Source organism: Anthonomus grandis, chromosome 22 (assembly GCF_022605725.1).
Source record: "Anthonomus grandis grandis chromosome 22, icAntGran1.3, whole genome shotgun sequence".
In the NCBI taxonomy this organism is placed as follows: domain Eukaryota; kingdom Metazoa; phylum Arthropoda; class Insecta; order Coleoptera; family Curculionidae; genus Anthonomus; species Anthonomus grandis.
The window spans coordinates 27,388,558-27,410,266 of record NC_065567.1 but is presented as its reverse complement, the minus strand read 5'-3'; the positions used below and the strand labels follow the sequence as shown (position 1 = coordinate 27,410,266).

Here is a 21,709-nt window from a genome sequence, read left to right as displayed (position 1 = left end):
GATTGTTCGATAATATAATGCTTGAATGTTCCCTTAAAATTGGATGGTGTAAACATTAATTTTTGTCGCAAAAATTTAAAAGAGCACTTAAAAAACGGGGACTTTTAAATTTTTACTCCCACAATATGCTTTTAAAATATTTGCATTCAATTTTATTCAACACCCTGTATATTTGGGCGTTAACGTTTTAGAGTTACGCCAACAAAGAAAAAATCGTATAAGGTATGAAAAATATATACTCTACTATTTATCTAAGCAGACAATTATCTGGATAGTATAAAATTTGTGTTCAAAACAAAAAGAACAAAATATATTTTTTTTGCTAAAGAAATAAAAGTAGGGAAACAAGAAAAATAAAACCCTGATATTATTAAATTACATACATATGTTATTTATACAAAATATTTTTACCATTACTAAAAATTGATATAAATAGTAAGTAATGTATTCATAAGTGGTAAAAGTAAAAATACATGTAATAAGTAGGTTCTCCTAAATAAACACTTACATGTCTAAAAAATACTTTTAAAGTTTTACAAAATACTGATTCACAATTTATTATACAGAATGGGACAGTCATATAAACAGATTTTATCTAAAAAATATTTTATCTAAAAAATATTTTTACCCTGTACCATCTTGTATAAGAGAAAAATATTAAATATTCTTGATAAATACTTTTCTTAGGAACTTATCATTATGGATGCTCCAACAAACAGATTTATATGTTGCTATTTACCGATTTATAGATCACATCATAGTTACTGGTCATATTTTCATAAATACTTAATATACTATATAGGGGCCAAGGAGGGGAGCGGTTAAAACAACAAAACAAAACAAGAATGTTTAGGAACTCTCTCTCGCATACAGAATAATGTTTGTTGTTTTTTGAGATATTGTCATAAATATTTAAATTGTACAAGAGTTGAAACACTTTTTAAAATATAAAATTATATTAACCTATAAGTGTATTTTTACTAGAAAGTCAAACAAAGTAAAAAATGGGCCAATGCAAATCAAGTTCATACAAACTAAAATTTCTTCAAGGGTGACAATTGTTTCCTATAGAATTTCATAAAAATATATCAATGCAAAAGCTGCCTTTACTGACAAAAATAACATAGACTTTTAATTAAAAATTGTATTAGATAAAATTTTGGCCTATTTTTCATAATTTTTTTTACCTAACTAAACCTCATGCTAAGGTGAACTCTCGGTCGACTTCGACCGTCTCCTAGGTGGATGGTTTCTTTTAGGTGGTGGTTGTAATGGAAACAGTTGCCTATCAGAAATATGTAAATATGGCGGACGTTCTATTTCTTCAGGAGCAGCGCTAACCAAAGGAGTACTAGTCATTGAAGGTACGTACTGTTCGGGCATCCAATCAAAACAAAACGCTCCTTGAGTATGTGTTGTCGGAGTATCAGTAGGCGTTGGGGGAGTGCTCGCTACATAAGGACTTAATTCCTGGTGACACAAATCAGGCACTTTTTGTAAAGTATCTGACCATGGCGGACTAGGATTCCATTGCTCTATTAATTCGTGAGGGTCTACTTTCAGAAGCGTTCTAGAACGTTCCGACAAGTGAGAGATCACTAGAAGTCCTCCTCCCTCCGCTTCCGTTTCAGTTGCTGTCTCAACTTCTAATTCCAAATTGTGCTGCTTCACTTTACGTTTTCCATTGCTATAATCTACTGGTTCAGAGTCAGTTAGTCTGTGGTGGTGGCGGTGGTGGTGGTGGTGGTGGTGCGTATGATGTGCATGTGTTGTTGCTGATACCTGGTGTGTAGTAAGTTGTGCTTGGAGGGACACTGGAGTGGTCGCTATATGAGGGTAAGGAGCCAAGTCATGCGTGCCTCGAAATTCTGATGGACTCTGACCAGTAGGTTCAGGGTAGTAAAGTAATCTTGAAGAAGGATGTGTTCCATCGTAGGCTAGTCCATAGTGCAATTTGTTTTGGACAGAATAATAGTGGTACAGCCAGTTATTGGTTTTCATAACGGCGGCTTCTGCTTCTGTTAGTACTTGATTGGTGCAGACTATGATAGGCTCTTGGTTGGTTTCAGTGCTTTCTTTTACTTGAAGGACGCAGTGCATCCAAATCCAGTCTCCGGTGCGTCGTTGCATTTGAGCTAGGAGGATGCAAGAGCGTTCTTGTTCCGATTGAGTTACTGAAAAAAGAGAAATTTATATTTGATCGTCAAACTAATTCAATAAAATGTTAACGAAGTTTTAATAGTTGTTATGTCCTACTTACTCAATTTATGTTTGGTTTGTGCCTCTCTAGTGCAATTCCAATGTAGTAGGCGGTACCACGAGCGGCCTTGTAATTCGGATCGTGTAAACCCCAAGTAAAATTCACCACTGAAATTATAAATATGTCTAGCTAATAAAATTTTTTTGTAAAAGAAGTAATGAATAAAATACTAAAAAGTTCCCCGCGAACACCAAGAAAGAATACATTTTATTTTTCACCAGATATAGTTTTTTATATTCCAAAGTATGGCTAAAATGTGCATTCATGAATTATTAAACTGTAGTTTAAGATAAAGAACTGATAAGATGCATCACTATAAAATGGGAGTACCCAACTCATATGATTAGGAATCTTGATGTTTTGGTGAACAAATATTTGGCGAATACATGAATTGATTTACTTGAAACATAAGGCCCTTTTTCTCTAAAACTTATTCAAATCCGATTCTATAAAGATTCTGTAAATACTGAACTGAACAATTATTTATGAATATCATTATATGCAATACACAGTTTTTTTATTCTGCCTTGGTTGTTATGAATGTTACTTTTCCAGTTTCGACTTTTCAAGTAACATTCATAGGTAAGATTTAAAAAAATTAGTTTTATGCAATATAGGTTTATAAGAAAAAAAAAAATAAGAGGCGACAGAGAAGAGAACAGTTGGCCAAGCCATGCGGACACCGCTTTGTTTATACCATCGACATAAATCAACGTCGTGCGCGCTGGGCTGGTCTCTAGGGTCACCAGGTCGCGGGATACCCGGTGACATCTGCCGCGCTGCGTACTACATCATATTATACGAATGAATCTACCATAATTTTTTTGTTCTTTTACGAAATATATACATATAAATATATATACAGTGCATCCGTAAAATAACGGATAAATTCAATAAAAAATTACATATCTGGAGTTATATTTCAAATTTCCTGGCGTATCCCCATAAAAAGTATTCGAGGGGAGTTAAACCTGGCGATCTAGGTGGCCATTCAATTCAATTCAGCCTCTCGTCTACCTATCCAACGATTCGGAAAAACTTTATCTTCCCATTGCTATTGAAGTAAAAATATTTTTTTATAAGAGTGAATTTTGCTATTTTCGATCAGCTTTTTGAGTATAATGAACATGCCCGAATTTACGAAACATTGCTTCAACTCTGCTTACTATGCTTTGTTTAGTAGTCAATCCATTAGGATGAGTTGCATTAGACAATTAAACCACCAGATATAGTTTGAAAAAACCAAAATACCCACATTTCATATATCTATATGAAATGTGGTATATCTTTAATTTTACTTTTTATTATAATTTTTCGTTCAAAATTGCTTATCTAACCACTATTCATTTGTACCATATCCTTTGTAAAAAATGATTCTACATTAAAAAATGATGGTGGATGCACTGTATATTGATTTTCAATATATTCGATGGGGACGTGCCATGACTAACCCGTTGATCGATTACTCACTTGTTGTCTATGTGGATAAATCTCATGTCCATGGAATGTATCGAGGTAAAGACGTTGGTTGCTCCTTGGACGACGCATTCTCTGGTTTCTGGCATGGCTACTGGGGTGCAAGTCGCTAAAAATACTGGCTCGTTTCGGCTACATAACGGCAAAAATGATTGGTAACGGCCTTGAACCAATACAACCTAAAAAATACGTAATTATTAGAGATGCATTGATTTTTTGTTTGAATTTGATTTTTTTTTATTGCATTACAACAATTTGTAATGTAATTACGACACTATATGTGCCGATCGATGGTAAGGCTGAATTTTCAAGAAACATTAAAAACATCTTTTTCCTCAATTCGTATGCTAACCTTCCTCACTTCACCAATCCGCTAATAACTTAAGCATTAATTGCAAATAAAAAATGAAAACCGATTTAGATAAAACATGTAACTCATTGTAATACTTAGCACAAGTCATAATAATTGAGAATAGGACATTCTCATATTCCAGCGGTTTAGTCGAGGACGAGACTTCTCTTTTCATCTCTGTTCAAAGAAAGAACGGATAACGGTTTTTATAGAAATGATCGATTTATTTTGGTTTACCGTAGCGCGCGATGCTTGGTGTGGGTGGGTGGAATCGGTAGTGTTCTTTCTACTTCTACTACTCGCAAGATGACTAGAAGAAGCGGGGTCGGTGGGGGTGGGGAAGAACTGTGAGGAAGCGCGGGGTTGCGAGGGGCCACACCGAGGCGACCTGCACACCCGCTGAGGTTACTGCATAGTGAAAGGTAGATCCGGATCGGCTCGCGGACGCGAATAAACTTCTAACCATGGGCGTACTTATTAAATCTTACTTCATTTTTTTCATGGCAAATATTTCAAAAGGGGTTGAGAATTGAGAGAAACAAAACGCACTGAAAAATGATGTGCTAGTTAGGATACTTGCTAATTTCAAACCAAAGAGTGGAAATAAAATTCTCAGTTTGATCAGTACTTCCTTACTATCATGAAATAGCCCAAAGAATCAATAGAAATTTGAAAAATAACATAACAAAAACCTTTTCTACAGACCGTGGCTCATTTAAAAATCCAAGAAGTTAAGATTGATTAAAAACAGTATTGTATTTTATTATACGCAGGATATAAAATTATTGGTACGTCACTGATGTTACTCTGGCTTTAGTTCAAAAGCAGATAAATAACGCTGTAACATTTTTATAAGATAATTTTAGCGTTTTTTTTTCTTTTCTATTTAATCCTGACCGATGCGATGATGGAATCTAATGCAACAAAGGCATGCTTTTTTCAAGAAAAATATTTCACAAACGATAAGTGATCTTGTTAGATTAGTTCATTGTTAATATTGCACAAGAAGGTGATCTTGCTGGGTTACGAGTCAATCGTAGATTTAAGGATTAAAAGATACCTTAAACTGTATCTTAAATATTATTGTATAAATGTAATATATTATAAGCGCTGCTAAAGCATAACCTTAAATAATGTTAAAATTTGATTGGAAAAAAATGATTACTCACCTTTTGATCCCCAAATCTCATTTGCCGTCTAGCATTCCGAGAAACGTTCATCCTACATAAAAATAATCTATTTTCTTCTTGCGTATTATTATTATCTCCCGCATTAACTACTGGCCTTCCTAATTCACATTGTATCACTTGGTGATCCTGTTTGTCTATTAAATCGTAAACACTATCACCATGAATGAGTAAGTCCTCCTGTTGAAAAAAAGTTTATTATAACATCACTACTTTTCCAATAATAATTTTTTTTAGCTATTTTATTAGAAAGGATAGCTCACCTTTATAACACTCACCATGGAATGACCCAGGTACTCTGCAGCATTATCTGATATATACAATAGTTTGCCATTTTGTGTCATCATCATCAAAAACCCATTTAACGCCTGAAAAGAGTAAAGAACATTAGCGAAGAGATGCCTACAAGACGTTCTGAATATTTTATGAAGCCAAACAAAAATTGTACATATACGGTATGTTAAAAAAGTCCCGGACATTCTTAATAATTCGTGAACGCCCTTTGTCTTATCAAAAAACGTCCTAAATAAAAATTTTAGATTTCTCGCAGACCTACTTTAGGAAGAAAACTTTACATATTATACAGGAGACATTACAGTAGTATTAGTAGAGACTAAGGCTAGTATTTTTTATAGATTTCCCGATTCTACGCAAAATGTTAACAACTTCATGTAATATATACTATACCTTACTACGCTGGCTTAAAAAATAGGATAGTTTAAAAAGGTACTTTATCAATAAAAATGTTTTTAGTAACTTTTTTACCTGTTGCAATAGTTTCATTATTTATTCATACTAGTTTCGAAATCTACAGTGATAAAATTCAAAGATTTGAACAAATTGGATGTTGTAAAGACCATCAACGCACGGGGAGACCAAAAATCAAAAGCAATGATCAAAAAAGACTACAACATTCTGTTGAAGACCCAAATTTATTATTACGCCAAGTTGTCAACCAGTCAGACGTTTTTTTTAGATCAATTCGAAACATTCTTAAACGCAATAAATCTCATCTTTATAAAGTTACCTTAATACAGGAATTATTTAAAGATAATTTTGATTGATTGAAAGAAAATCAATTTTTAAAAAAAATAGTTTTTTACTAATAAATTAACATCTATGGTAAATGGCACCGTAATCGACATAATTGCAGATATTGGTCGGATGAAAATCCATGCTGGATGCGTGAAACACATACCCAGTATCCAGTAAAAGGTAAATGTTTGGGCAAGTATATTTTGTAATAGAATAGATACTTAAAATGCTACCCGATACCTGCATTTGCTGAAAAATCAGAAAACATGATTATACTAATTTTCATCAAATATGGTTTCAACTACATGGCGCCCTCTTTTTAAAGTAAATGTAAAAAAAAGTGAAATTGAATGGCTAACAAGAAGCCCTGATTGACTGAAGACCCCTAGACTACTTTCTTTGGGACACACAAGACAAAATAGAATTGGAGCAGAATGTAAATTAATGCAAATGCTTTTTATTACAATTTGGCACATTGTCAAACCGTTCAAGGGAACCATATGCAACATTTAATTCAGTAGACAATCGTTTATTTTTTATGAGTTAGTATTTGCATGTTTCATTTATAATAAATTTTACATAAAATTTTTTTAAACTATCGCATTTTTTAATCTATTAAAGTTAGGTATAACATATGTTACATAACTTTATGTTCAAATTTAGCGTAGAATCGGAAAAAAAATTTAAAAATATACCATTCCATTTAACAAAAAAATAAGTTTGGTCTCTACCAATGTTGTGATGCCTCATCCTGTATATTTAGAGTTATTTTGAACAAGATTTATAATTTTTCATTTAGGACACTTTTTGATAAAAGGGCGTGTTCATCATTATTAAGCAGGTCCGGGACTTTTTTAATACACTGTATGTCAATCTTGAACTTATTGAAGAAATCAGTTCAAGACTTTTTATTTGAAATTCTCCAAAGTTCTTTGCCATTAATCCCATATTCTCTACTCTAACCTTCACCGATCAAATAATATGGTGTTGAAAATGAGATGCCATGGCATGCTGAGTGAGATTAGTTCGACGTTCCGAAGGACAAAAAACTAGGCCGTGTCATTTGAGAAAATAAATTGTTAATATTCATTTTTATGCAGTAAAAGTATCGATGTAAAAAAAATTAATTATTAACGAAATTACACCTTAATTAATATTCCATATCAAATTGCTTGCATATTGGTAAATATGTATTTATGCATATGTACCAAAATATTCGGTTACCAATCCCTAATAATAAAGTTCCGTGGTAATTAGGCTAATTAGGCCGGCTGAAGACGACCAAGCGTATATACATGATTTTATATGCGTTTTTATGGTATGATCATCACATCGTCAGAACGTCAGATCGTATCGTGGGAATCTTCAGGTTATACCATAGTTTCTTAAATGAAACAATTACCAACGTGCGTGTTTGTAACACATTATTGAACCGATTCGTATACATATTTGTTTTTATTTCTTGATATATGTAGACAGGTATAGTCCTTTTTTTACACTAAAAGGTTTGACGTGGCTCGAAACTCTACAAATAAATGACAGCACTTTTTTGACTTTTTTAGATCTTCGTCTCAGCACTATTATTCGTACTGCCGATCGCAATTCGTGGATGAATAATTCTAATAAAAATATAAATTTGGAGTCGTTCAGCTAGTCCATGCACATACTACAGCAGAACAGAGCTTAAGTTTAGTATTGCCATATTTAATGACAGGCTATGTTCCTGATGAAGAGCGGTAGATATTGCGGGCGTCTTTTCGTGGGAAAGTAGCCGGCGTACCTCAGGGCTTGAGGTCACGCGTTGACCCGGCCGGGCTGGCCTCCCCCCCTCGCGTTCCCCCAATGCCCCTTGCCATCCTTCTAAGCGGCGGTCGCCCTCGCCCTCGCCCTCCCCGCCCCCTGCTTACAATATAGATCCACTCAGTGCCCTGAACTAGTATACCAGATATAATACGGATCGGAACGAACGGAATGAACGGAACCACTGCTGCTGTTGCTGCTTTTACTTGCCCTGCTTGCTCTTCTTAAACATATTGTACTAATCATTATTTATACCACGCAATACAATGTCTTTCATTATTTTTCACTAAGAATATAAACGTTAATATAAATGTAGGCAGATAAATGAGAGGATTTAGAAAATTGAAAATAGAGATGGTCTTATCCAGTTCAACGTCATCAATGTCTGCACATTTTCTTACTCTAACATTTGTCCCGTTTTTCTGACGTTCTGCTTGCTTGAGGAACTGCCAACACGATATCAATCAATCGATTCAGAAATCTTTCGTCTGCTTTTGTACGTACATACATAGATTTGATCGTGGACATCATACGCATTTTTTCCTTTTGCAAATTAATACTCAAACTTTTTGTTAATCCTCAAATATAGATTCTTTTAAAAGTTTTTTTTTATTGAATTAACCATTTCTAAAATGATAAATCTCAATATGAAAAGTTAAAGAAATATTGCTTCAACAGAACTTTGAAATGCTAACATCAATGTCACTATTTGATTGGCAATTTATTCATGCAAATTATGATTTAGTGTATTACCAGCACCATCATTAATCATCAAAATACTTAGTAGTATTAACATAATTAATAAAATTAAATAATAATGTTGCTAAAATTTATTCTAACAGAGCCTGGGACCTCAGTGTTATCAATTAATTATATTCCAGCGTCACATAAAAAGTTTAGTTATACTAGTATTAATGAGAAATCTTACCTTAGAGAATCCTATATTGGGCGTCGAGGTCTGATGCAATCCGACATCGTGGCATTTGAATGCTGCAACAAAATAATACAAATACCAGTCCATTGGGTTTGTCTACAAAAATCTTGTAAAATTACGATATTATTATCAATATCGTAAATAAACCTCACAACAGATTTTTTTTTTTTAAATATTATATGAGATAATGCTGTAGCAAGCAATAGAACACTTACCACAACCATTCTTTGAGCGCTTCAACAATAATTTTCATAATTCTCGATTTTCTCACGAGTTAAATGATACTTTCTTATTCGAAAGTGGTTTATAAGGTTCATTGAGAATATATTTTGTTTTTGCCAAAAATTTAATAAATTATGCTAATCTAAATCGGAATGCTGGCTTCCATTCAATCTATATAAAGAAGTGACATCGATCAGAGTTTAGTAAGATCGGAACCCATTTCCAAATAAGAAAGAAGAAATGCCAAAGTAGCAGTATAGTAGCGCCGACAAGAGTAAAGGAAAGAAGAGTATTTATACATGCTAAGATGGCAAACAAGAATCGTTATTGAATTAAATGACGATGAAAAGAAAGACAGATCCTTTAGTGTTCCATAAACATTTCATTGTGACGGACGGATCAGATAAGAAGCGTCCCAAGGCACGTATACATGTCGACGTAGAGTTAATTGACAGTCCAATCAATGGAGGATTTTGTCACCGCGCGACTCGGCGCAAAAGACTTTGATTGACTTAATATTCTTGATTCAAATTCAATAAACAATAGGTAATTTTCTTAAATACTTCGGAATCGCGCCAGCCTAAAATACGTGATCTTTTGCGTCGACGTGTTTTCTTGTTTTAACTGCACCACAAGATTGATTTGAAAATGCTTGTTACTCATTTTTTTTCTTAAATACTAAGAATCTTTAAATATAATTTAAATTAATAAGTAAGTTTTTTTTACAAAGAAATAATTGGACCATTTATAAAATCTCCAATAACATGTTAAAAAGTAGTTTAATTCTTGTCTCATCTTATTTAATGGCCGTTAAGATCTAAATTATGATACATATACATTTATATACACAATCGCGTTATAAGGCCCATTTTTAATGTGGAACCGCATTAATAATATGCACGAAATTAGGAGAGCCACGCGTGCGGTATTTATAACCAACGAAGTAGAAAATTATGGTTAACGCACTGGTTTAAATTATTGTAAATGTTTTAATAATTACAACAGACATTAGAGGGGCAAGGATATCATATATCCCTCTAAGGTTTTTCAATGTGAGGTGCTATTAAAATTTGTTATTTGTTTAGGTAGTACGTAGGATTTTTTATAAATCCAAAAAAATGCAAAAAACTAGCCAATCACGCCTTTCCGTACGTTAATCTGATTATTATCAAGAGTGTTAATAAATATCTCGCATATCGCACGATTCGCGAATTCGTCACGATAACAAAGCTCTATGGTGAATTAATTACCCGAAAAGATATACGAACATAATCGCTTAAAAGAATACTGGAGCGGAACAAAATGTTTATACCTTTTTTTGGTAAAGCGTAACGCGGCTTGACTCAAAAAACTACCATTAATTATTATCGACGAATTTTAGTTCATCATCCCGAGTCTGGCATCATTTATGAAAAAGAAAATTTGACGAAGAAATATTAAGAATAAAAAATTGTTGTCATCGCACTTACCCTGTTGAAAATAATTCGCTTTTCTAACATAAACGCATACTAAGGCCATAAGTTGTAGCTGTGACAGTCTCTGTCTCGTGGATGGTGGCAAAGGTAATAATTCACGTAGGTTAGCTATTTCCGCATTTATCAGGTCCCTTCGAAGTTTGCTGGCTCCTTTGGTCGATTTATTGGCATCAAATCTGAAAGAGAGGCAAGTATATGAATGGAAGAAGGAGCTTTGTTTGGGTTATTGCAGGGTATCGTAAAATGAGAGTTTTAAACTTGAAAATTTAAGTTAATCTCATATCATATTACAATCGAACGGACGAGAGTTAAAGCTCCTTTCTCCATAAAAGGGCTAAGTTTCGTTTTTCTATATCAGCTTTGAAGACCTGTACTAACTGATTTTAAATTATTTTAAATCTAAAATATTTTTTTCAAATAGCTTTCCCTCTGGATGTTCAATAAAAATCATCAATCTTATAAATATTTATTTATTACATTAGTTTTTAAATGCATTTTAAGTCACATCTAATAAAAAATCTTGCTGATGTTTTCTTAGAAATATATAATTATATAACGCTGAAATGAATTGAATTCAAGCTGGGATAAATCAATATTTATTTATACATATATGAAATGTATTGTGGTGGAATTCGTTAAAAAAAAAAGAAACGAAACAATGGCACACAACATTTATCGTATTAAACGTTATGGAATAATATTTTGGGGTAGCCTTATCTGCTAACAGTAAAAATTTTGATAATTATATATTACCGCGTGAAGGGTATAAAATTAGGAATTTACCATTGTTTTAAAAAAATTAATGTAAAACAACCTATTTCGCTTTTAAAATAGAAATTTCAATTCTATATTTCACAACTTCTAGTAACCTAGTTTTGTAAGGTCATATACTTAGTGATAAGTTCAGCAGAGCAGTTCAGGGATTCATCTGTTTTAATCGTCGTCTTATAAAATCTTCAGTACCCGGATCTAATGTATTAATTAGTTATATAGGAGTTTAACTATATTGCTTCCTCAACTTGCTATTTGTTCATTTAATTTTATAGAGTCATTAGATAGACTCGACAATACGACCATTTTACCATAAAAATAAAAAATCTTCCTATAATGGCTAAACAATAATAGTCATTAAATTAATTACATATATCCAATAAATATTACTTTACCGTGTAAACATGTTTAGATTCAATCTCAGACTCGGTTTGTTATGTTCACTATCAACTTTAAATTAAGGAACACATCCAACAATAATTTTCTTATGATGATTTTTCATGGCTAAAGAAAACCTTTAGTGTGTTTAGTCTGATGATGATTCTTTTTTTTTTGATGAACTACGCGAGTTCGCGCGCGTCTTTGGGTTGCGCGGGCGGGTACACGTGAGTTTTTGGTACTGCGCACGTCCGGCTTTGGGTACCGATAGCGCAAGAGGTTCTCGTCAACTGATTGCCCTTCCTTATGTTATAAGAGCAAGTACTGCGCTCGACCCCCTCTTTTACCAGTAATTCACATAGTAAAGTTAATATATAATAACTCTAAACTTTATATAATATTGAATCTATTGATTCTTCGTTCTTGTTATTTCAATAATACTGCGGTTAAGTACAAAAATATGAGATGAAAACGATTCAAAATGTTACATTAAATGAGTAACAAAAAAGTGGATATTTAAATATCTAAAAAAACATTATACTTACTTTATGATTGCCTATTATATATAGAGAGTATTAAAAAAAAAGTTATATACGCTCTTTTGTATGTCGGCTTTTTCGAAAGCAATCCGCCCTTTTACGAGACCAAAGTATACGAATATGTCTTTTTCGATTGAGTCATCATCACAAATTAATCGATCGAATGTCATTTTCTAAGTTATAATATCAAAGTCATTGTTGAACGGCTGTAAGCACTACTAGCGAGCACTTGTCATTAACTATGATGACACGCATATCTCCATTTTTTATACCTAGAAAAATTGTCAATTTTCAGAAATTTCCTCTTAACTTTGGCACATTTAATTGTAATTTGCGACGTAAATCTATTTATTCTGCATTACTTGGTGAAAGGTTTAAAAGTGAATAGATAGAAAACTAACTATTGATTTCCAAACCCCATTAAATATAATATTAAAGAATTCTACTCTATATAATGATAATTGCATGCATCTTTCATCATTTAAATCGATCAACCAAGTCACTTTTAGCGCCATCCTGTAATAGTAAGCAGTAAGCTGACTCACAAGAAATCTTCGTGACGACATCGACGACTTAACTCTATTGCACGTGATGCCACCTCGTAATGAACTATTTAACCAAGCACATAAAATTGACTTTTTTAAAATGTTGCAGTTTGCAGGCTCCTCTATAAAGTTGTTGGTTTAGCTTCTAAGACATTCGCCATAATATACGGATAGATATATTATGACCAATTTACATGTATATAGAAATTTACTTCTTTAACCTTATTTAAATAGTTGGTCTTTTCGCCACTAGATGGAGAGATTATGGGTGATTTATTTAAAATGTAAATGCTACGATCAAATTTGTTCCATTATAAATGTAAAGTAATAGAGAAATAGGGTGCAGGTTCCTCGTTCCTCTGCTACATCTTTATGTTTTTTGTGAGCATACTTAAACCAATTAACGTACAGACTATTAAAAAAATTAAAGATTTTCTTCTATTCTGATTTTTACAACATATAATATCAAAACAAAAACAAACAATTTTATACTCTTAAAAAAAGCAATTTACACAAAACGATATACATAAAATCACAAATAAAACAAATAAATTAGGCAAGCAAGCAAGCAAGCAAGCGCATGTCATCGTAGTTGTGTAGGGGCGAATTGGCTCTTTTTAATTCAGCTCCCACTGGAGGCGATTTCCTTGGAACTAATAAATAATTTAAATTTAATCGACTCCGTTCTGCGACTAAATTTAATTTTGTCTTTGTTTCTCATCCGCCTTTGCTCCAGTTAATAACCGGCTACATATTCCCTAAAAAGTCATTTGCGATGCTCTTTGCTTTGTCCCTGATTCCTGCCAGGAAAAGAAATGCGCTATCCCCGTGTATTTTTTTATTCTGTCTTTTAATTGCTTTTTAACTTCGTTAAGAGGGATTAACCTTAACCTTTTTAAAATTATATGGGTGATGTTGGTTTAATAAAAGTTGCGGTTTTAAAAGACGAAAAAATATAATTATTTAAAAATTCAGTACATATTGATTTTTTAAATAAATTAAAAATAAATAATAAAATATTAAAATCTGGAGAAAACAAGTATATAATATTTAACGAATCCTTTGATACTTTAATGTTTTTAAATCATATAATTGATTTTTAAGATACACTTTGTTTTTTGGCAACGGCTTTGATCCAAAGAAGTTCCATATAGCTAAATTTTCATCAACTCCGGAACTACCTTAAATTAAGAAAAAAAAAGAGACCTACACTTTCTGATCTATTTGTATTTGATAAAATATTGATAAACTTAAAATAATTAATTTTTAATTTAAATCTTTAAGACTGTTTCAGACTTGTTTCAGTAATTTTAGGTAGAGTAAAATTTTCTTTCTTACCAAGCTTCGTCCCAGTGCTGTCCCATAGAAAATGTGGGACCCGTCCTCTATGGAAGCGTACTTCATCCACACGTGTTTCTAAATCGCTAAAGACGGTCAAATAAGACCAACCTTCATCCTCGTCTGAATAAAAGCTTACCTAAAAATAACAAAAAATCTATTTCTACTAAATCCAGTCAGTTGAAGTTAATTTTTAATCGAAATGTAATTTTTAATTTTTAATTACCCACCACTAGTTCTGCCGATATAGGGTTAAAGCTGACACAATCCGCCACACATTTAAAGCGACTTATCAAATATGGATTAAGAATTTTCAAATTTGTCCTTATATTTGTGTTGCAGTTATAGATAAATACTGACTTATTTTGAAGATCTGAGACGGCCAAAGTGTGTTCTTGCCATGGATGCCATGATGCACACTACAAAATATGAGTTGTACATTTTGGAATTCAGAAATTCTGAACTATATAGAGGAAAATCGTACCACTGAATTCGATGTTTTCAAATTGACATTATTAACAGTTCCGAAACGGTTAATATATGCTGAGTCTCTCATCATAATAAACAAATAAATATCATTACATGATAATTTTAAATCAACAATTCCACTTTTAAATGAATAAACCCGATGTCTAGGTTTACTTCCAATTTTTTTCATTATACCGTTGGAACAACCGATTAGCATTTGATTTCGTTTGGTCCATTCGATGACATTAATGTCACACAATATACATCTTTGGTCACATTTAAATTTATTTAGGCACTAAAAATATCAGAATTTATGAGGTTTCTTATAATGTTTTTCAAACAATAAATTACCTTTAATGTTTCACCGTCTATTAACATGACAAATCCGTTATTAGTGGATACAGCAAATCTGGTTCCCAATTTATTCCATTTTAAACAGAATGCAGCCGTTTCTCCCAAATTTGTACTTCGATTTTCACCATTGAGGCCGCATAATAAATGAACTTCACCATTGAAGATCATTGCTATTTTATTCGAACTACCCCAATCAATTTTATGCCTACCTAAAATTAAAAAAATTATTAATGTGATTTATTTCTAATTGCTCACTTACAAAATATAACGTCTTCATCATTAATTGCAGGGATATCCAAAATGAATTCAGGTGACTCTATTATTGGCCGTTTCCTTGCTATAACAGGCCATGGTTTTATGATTTTTCGCCTCATCGATTTTTCAAACCTTTTTTTGCAAACAGTTACAAAATCTTGAATGTTCAACGCATCAAGCAACCTAAATGTTGAATAAAATAAAATATTTTAAATAACCAAGTAATTTTTTTTTTATGTAAATACCTGTTTCTATAGGCAAAGAGATTTTGAGTCATTTTAGCAGTGTTAACGAATTTATATGATGATATATCATCATCTTCATCATCGTCTGCCTTTATATCGAATAGGATGTTGGTTTCATCAAGATCTATTAAGCTGAAGTTGGTTGTGTCGCTATTTATTCTTAGAGGAATAAATCTATCAAAAACTGAATTTTGGGATAAGATAAATTTCTATAAAAAAAGATTGAAATTAAATGCAATGCAAACCATGAATTAATGAAAAAATAATAAACTTATAGTACATAAACTCACCGATGTTGTTTTCATAATTTCATACAAATTCACTTAATACCGTAAATATGTTACACATTTAAACAACATTGCATACCAGGCAGTTTGCACTTACTAACATTTCTAGCGTGAGAATTTGGCTCAAGTTATTTTTCAATTCGTATAAATATTAGTCCAGTAAAATGATTAATTATATGGTGATGGACCAATAAAATTGTCGTGAAAGTTATACTTGAAAAATACAAGAATTAAGAACGATCGTATTGAAAACAGAAAGTGTTTTTTACCTAACCTAGGCATGAACAATATATTTATTAACAATAATCAACATATTCGCAATAAAATTCTTTAGAATGCTCAATAAAACACATTAAGTAATGAGTGAGGGGTCGAATCAAAGTTATAGATCACAGTTGTCACATGTCGTTAATACGTGAGACGAAAACAGAAAAATCGGTATGTGGATTTCCCGCGACAGCCATCTATCTAAGCAGGAACACCTCCCAGCTTCTTTCTTAGATTCAGCCGTTGGCGCCCCTCTTATCTCGATAAGGCCACTTGCATTCTTATCACGGCGCACCGACTAAACCGAGCGTTTATCGCGACCTGTGTCCTATAGCCGGTATGGCATAGCCCTTATTCTTTCCTTCCTTCATCCCTTGGTCTTCTCATATATTCACGTTTCAGTGGCGTAAAAATTTCATATTTTATACTCGACTAGGAAAAAGTTTTCGTTTGCTTTCTTGCTCTACCTATACTTAGAGACCTTTTAACGACACGAGATTATACTGAAAGTCGAGGAATTAAACTTGAAACTAAAAAATTGAAAAAGCATCGTTTGTTGTTTATTATTTTTCGATTCGATACTAAATAACGAACTTTGTTGAAATCGATCGAACCTTTTTTTACCCAAGCAGTGAACATAGTTACGCCTCTGTACATGTCCCTTTTTCCTTAAGGAGGATATTAAAACGGATGTTTGAATGGCACTTTCTAACATTCAGACTATCGTTAAATTTTAAAATGATCTTTATTTTGCGTTTTGCTCTGCGCTCTAATGGCCCACTAACCATAAGGTTTATTGGTCCCATATAGGCGCTGTATTTACAGTTATTCTTGTACGATCCGTTGTTGTTTAAAATATTAATAGTCTAGATACACTCTTCCAGACTTCAATCGATCCATTTTAACGCTTCCTGATGGAGTCACTTAAATTGTCTCTTGTTTGTAATATTTGTAAATGCGTATAAAACAAAAATGTATATTTAATTAGAATGTACTCCGCAAGATTTACAACGTTCATTCCCAGGGTTAACTAAATGGAAAGGGGTGGAAAAAGCTTTTATATCAATCTGTAATGGAGACAAATTGATAATAAATAATAAAGGAGTGTAAGGACCCATCCTTCCATAATTAAATAAACATTCGCCGGATCCCTCCTCGTGAATTTGGCACAGAATGTGCTGTTAAAATAATAAGCAGGGTCGCATGATATTAGCATGGCCCCAATCCCTGGACCACAAAAGGTCAGATTTCAATCTTAAAACGGTATGTTTGGTGTTTAGTTAAATATTATCAGAGATAGGGAATATACGTTTGTCCTTTGTGCGCCCTTTTAATACTGATCACGACTAATTAATTTTATAATATTTAAAATTAAACCCATATGTAACAGCTAATATTCATATAAAAAAAAACTAAGGTTAAGTATATCCATCGCCTACAGCGAAAAAAGTAATTAGAGAAAGCAAACGAAAGCTGACTCTACCGCTACTGTTTCTAAGCTGGCTTCTGATCTGGTCAATAAAAATAATCAGCAAATGAGCCTTGTATGCTTGCACAAAGCAAACACGCCGAAAATGATCCTTTGAACTTAGAATTAATCTAAATCCCCTGCTGTCGTTTTTACCCCGGGACGATGTCACCCTACTTATTTGACATAAAAACATTCTCTCAGCCAGAAATATCGTTTTGAATAATAGACATTTTTAGGATTAAAGACAACATTCTTTTGGCTTAACGACGATTTAATTTCGCTTTATTTCTCGGTGAGTACGTTCTTTTACAAACGATTTTGAGGGTTGAATAAGGTCAGTCAAAAGAGCAAAAACATTTAATTTAACCGTTAAAAGTTGGGGGAGGTATGCGATAAGATGAGATGCGCTACTAAAACCACTGAGACAAGAGCATCGGCGATTTATACGATTGTATATTTATTGCAAGGCAAGGCCTCACTCACTCTCTCATCTCACTCTTCATCGTCATAACCTGATCCGCTCTTTGCTGCATGTTTCACCGTAGAGTTTGTCATTCAAAGTTCGTGCTCAACACCGGCTACTATATAAGATACGTGATCTCCGAGTAATAACGTCAAAATATATGCTGGCTCTATTACTTCTCATTCGAGATTATATTACGTTTGAAATGAAACGGATTTTGTGGTTTACCATTGCGATTTTCTTAGATATACAGCGAATTATTAAAGAAAATAATTTGATTACCAGAATGTGGAACATGGATCAATTTTAGAATGTCGCTTTGTCTGTATTTAAAAAATATTCTTTTCTATCAATATTTAATTATTTTTAATAATTAAATAGACTTAATATACTTTCCTCGTAGAAGGATGTATTAAAAGGAGAGTAAAAGAAATGGAGCAAATGGTATGCAAAGGCAACGCGGGAAGAATGTAACAACTACGAGAGACACGTTCGGTGATAGATGAGTCCCAGCAGAGAGTGAACGTTTAAACGTAGTTTTAATTAAATCTTGTAATTGTTGGAGCTGCTCACGCCCCGTCGACAAAAAGTTAAGCATCGACATTGCTAAAAAACCGCTAAGTGCTTTAGCCTACGTGACGGGGCAGCGACACTGTCGTGATTCAATAAAATAAACGAGCTTTCGCTGACAACGTCGTGCTGACTCTGCTGGCTGACTGATCGATGACTTGAGAAATTATTATTCTTAACGCATACTTTACACTTATATTGTACTGAACCAAATCACATTACTTTCAGTTGCACAACTAACTAAAAATATCCATGAACTACAAAAAATTTACGAAATTAACATTTTTCATTACATTATATTATAATAAAATATTACATATTCATAATTCATATCCGCCCTGAGATACTGGCACTGCGCTGCTAATCAGTAATATACCGTTGCAATTGTCCTTCGGAATAACAGAGAGCGCGAGGGAAACAAGAAAAAATGAATTGACCAAAGAGTGTCATTACGACCCTGATATACCTGATGTACGTACATATGTATAAGCGAGGCGATCTGCAGCAGTACCTGCAGCACGCATTTAGTGCAGTACTCCACTCCGTATGGCGACCAGATTATAATTAACGTGTGTTATTGCCGGGTACCGAGGAGTAAGAAGGCGTTTCCTGCAACGTCCATCTCAGGAGTGATCGTGACTCTTGTACGGTCGTGACAACGCATCGACCATAAAAAAACGACATTCGTTCAAGTAGATATCAACATCAGCTACGCATATCTGCATATATCATACTTAATGTAAATCACATTTTGCGTTCAAGACACTAGGAGAGAAAGAGAGAGAGAGAGAACCGTAGAACACGGCATCCGGATAGAAATCTCTTTGAAAATGAAGAATGCCCTTGAAAATTTTTAATATACTTGTATTTCCTATTATATGAGCGAAAAATATACATATATATATATATATATATATATATATATATATATATTTCATAAAAATCTACAAGCAAGAGATGACAATAAATAAATGGTTCACCTCGCAGGAATTCGTGACATACGAGTACGTTGTTTCATCCTTACATAATGTCCAAGATAAAAAAGCTAATTATATAGCAATTTATCACCATTCATTCTCCAGGTCAACAATGTACTACTTTACTATACTGACTATAAGTTCGCACAAAAGAAAACCGTTTGGCACCGCAAAGCAACCATTAATCGTCCTTTCTGTGGGAACCTACATATTTGATACCAAGTACAATTATTGCAACAGACTTATGTATTACATACAAGACGAGAATGTTATTTTACTCAGCCCAGCCCAAACCAACCAAAATGTCACCAGGTTGACCGCAGGTTCTTCTAAGTAGTTTGTGTGACTAACTATCAGAGATGTAGGAGCATTGAAAATAAAAGTGATATTTTTCATATACGAGGGGTTGGGTTTTTAATAATATTATGTTAAAATATGATCAGATCTAAATAGCTATACTTATGTATAAAATAATAACATTTCACAAAATCACCTTCCGCTAATTTCTCTTCACTACACCACTGCATAAAAACGAACGTCTTTTGGGTAAGTAACTAAAATCGTGATTGAATAATAATAAATTCCGTTTTTATCAATAATTACACGGGGCATTGTTAAAATTCTTAAGATTGCATGCAAACCATTGTAGTAGTAGTAGTAGTATAAGAGATAAGAAAAAAAATGTCTGTGCCAGCATGAGACAATGTTGGTCAGTGCGTGAGTTCCTTTAGGCTAAAAGGCGTTTCGAAAACCATTTTTATTACTATTACATCGCGAATCTATTTGCCAATTTACTAAAGACACATTATAGTACGGCAGCCAGGTTGAGAACTTAAAAAAGCTGTTGTGCCTGCCACGCCTAACTCTAACGATTTTCTATAAATTCAAGTATCTCGTTCTCTCTGATCCGTGGGAAATAATAAAGGTGTGCTTTTAATAACTTTTGGAAAGTGCAATGCGAAACTTGACAATATTACTGTTTAGTCTTTGTTAAACCCGCAATATTACTTAAGTAATTAAAAAAATGTGAAAAAAATAATAATAATGTCGTAAGAAGTTCCGTGTTAGATGCTACTTTAAAAGTCCCATCGAAGCGTGGATACTAACAGCTTTTGGTTTCGGTTGGTGAACTGCTTTCTTATAACTTGTCCATCCAGCCATTTAGAATTTCTTGGACACGGCGAGTGGACATCCGACATTCTTGGCGGAACCTCGCACTCTACTAATCAGCAATCGCTTCACGCAATTCCCCATACATAATAAAATACAATTTAATATATTTAAAAAAATGCGCATTTTCTTTGTCTCTAATTATAATTAGAATTTTAATTGAGGTAATTTTTTATGATTTGCATAATCATGGTTAAATTCAAAGAAAGATTATTTATTCTATAATGATATTTACAGGTTGTGAAATGGTAATAGATCGTAGTCGTAGTCATCATAATGTTGAATTTTATCGAATGATTGCGACTGATACCAAACTCTGTTAAATAAAAATTAGTGTAAATTACCACAAAATCATAGATGCGAGATATTTATCGCAAATCGCGGTGACCGTGAACAGTTAAATGAAAATTATAGTGTGACCTTTTCAAAAATAGTCCCATATTTCAAAAAATAATACCACGATTTATTGGACGCAAATTAGAACTGTTAGAAAGATTTATACCCCATAGAATAGTGCAAATCTTGCAGCGTATAAGTCTCTATAATACTGAGCCGAAGAGAGAGAGGCAGTTTCTAGTAATAAATTTTAAGTAACATCGTGTCCCAATTACTTCCTTGCACTACCATAGCGTGATGCATGTAATTTACTTTTTGACAGCCTATATTGCGACTTGCATCACCTGTTTATAGACATACGCATATTAACTGTTCTATTTATGATTTTCATTTTACGTGAATGTTTTAGATATGCTCGTAAGGGTCAATATGGATTTGCTCACATGAGTAATGTTGTCCTTTTTTGAGCATAACTTCAAATTTTTGATATTTCTGAATACATTAAGGTATAATCAAATATAGATACCAATTTAT

At 33.1% G+C, this 21,709-nt stretch overlaps 2 protein-coding genes across 3 annotated transcripts; both read right to left on the bottom strand.

Moving 5' to 3' along the window:
• Window positions 1-350: 350 nt before the first annotated feature.
• On the bottom strand, window positions 351-12,165 carry LOC126748414 (PAS domain-containing protein cky-1). 2 transcript variants are annotated; one of them, XM_050457648.1, is made up of 8 exons: window positions 11,908-12,165; window positions 10,736-10,917; window positions 9,039-9,100; window positions 5,539-5,643; window positions 5,258-5,455; window positions 3,731-3,915; window positions 2,261-2,367; window positions 351-2,174 (listed from the first exon to the last, which is right to left on the bottom strand). In XM_050457648.1, the coding sequence occupies exons 1-8, from the start codon at window positions 11,916-11,918 to the stop codon at window positions 1,204-1,206; spliced, it is 1,821 nt and encodes a 606-aa protein (XP_050313605.1). In that variant the 5' UTR covers window positions 11,919-12,165; the 3' UTR covers window positions 351-1,203. The 2 variants fall into 2 exon arrangements, with proteins under 2 accessions (XP_050313605.1, XP_050313606.1); XM_050457649.1 differs by having other exon boundaries at window positions 5,554-5,643.
• Window positions 12,166-13,910: 1,745 nt separating this feature from the next.
• Window positions 13,911-16,025, bottom strand: LOC126748835 (protein cortex-like). Its single transcript, XM_050458328.1, has 8 exons — window positions 15,925-16,025; window positions 15,635-15,843; window positions 15,394-15,572; window positions 15,132-15,343; window positions 14,797-15,075; window positions 14,543-14,731; window positions 14,313-14,451; window positions 13,911-14,155 (listed from the first exon to the last, which is right to left on the bottom strand). Exons 1-8 carry the CDS (start codon window positions 15,937-15,939, stop codon window positions 14,025-14,027), a joined length of 1,353 nt encoding a protein of 450 aa, XP_050314285.1. The 5' UTR covers window positions 15,940-16,025; the 3' UTR covers window positions 13,911-14,024.
• Window positions 16,026-21,709: the final 5,684 nt, after the last annotated feature.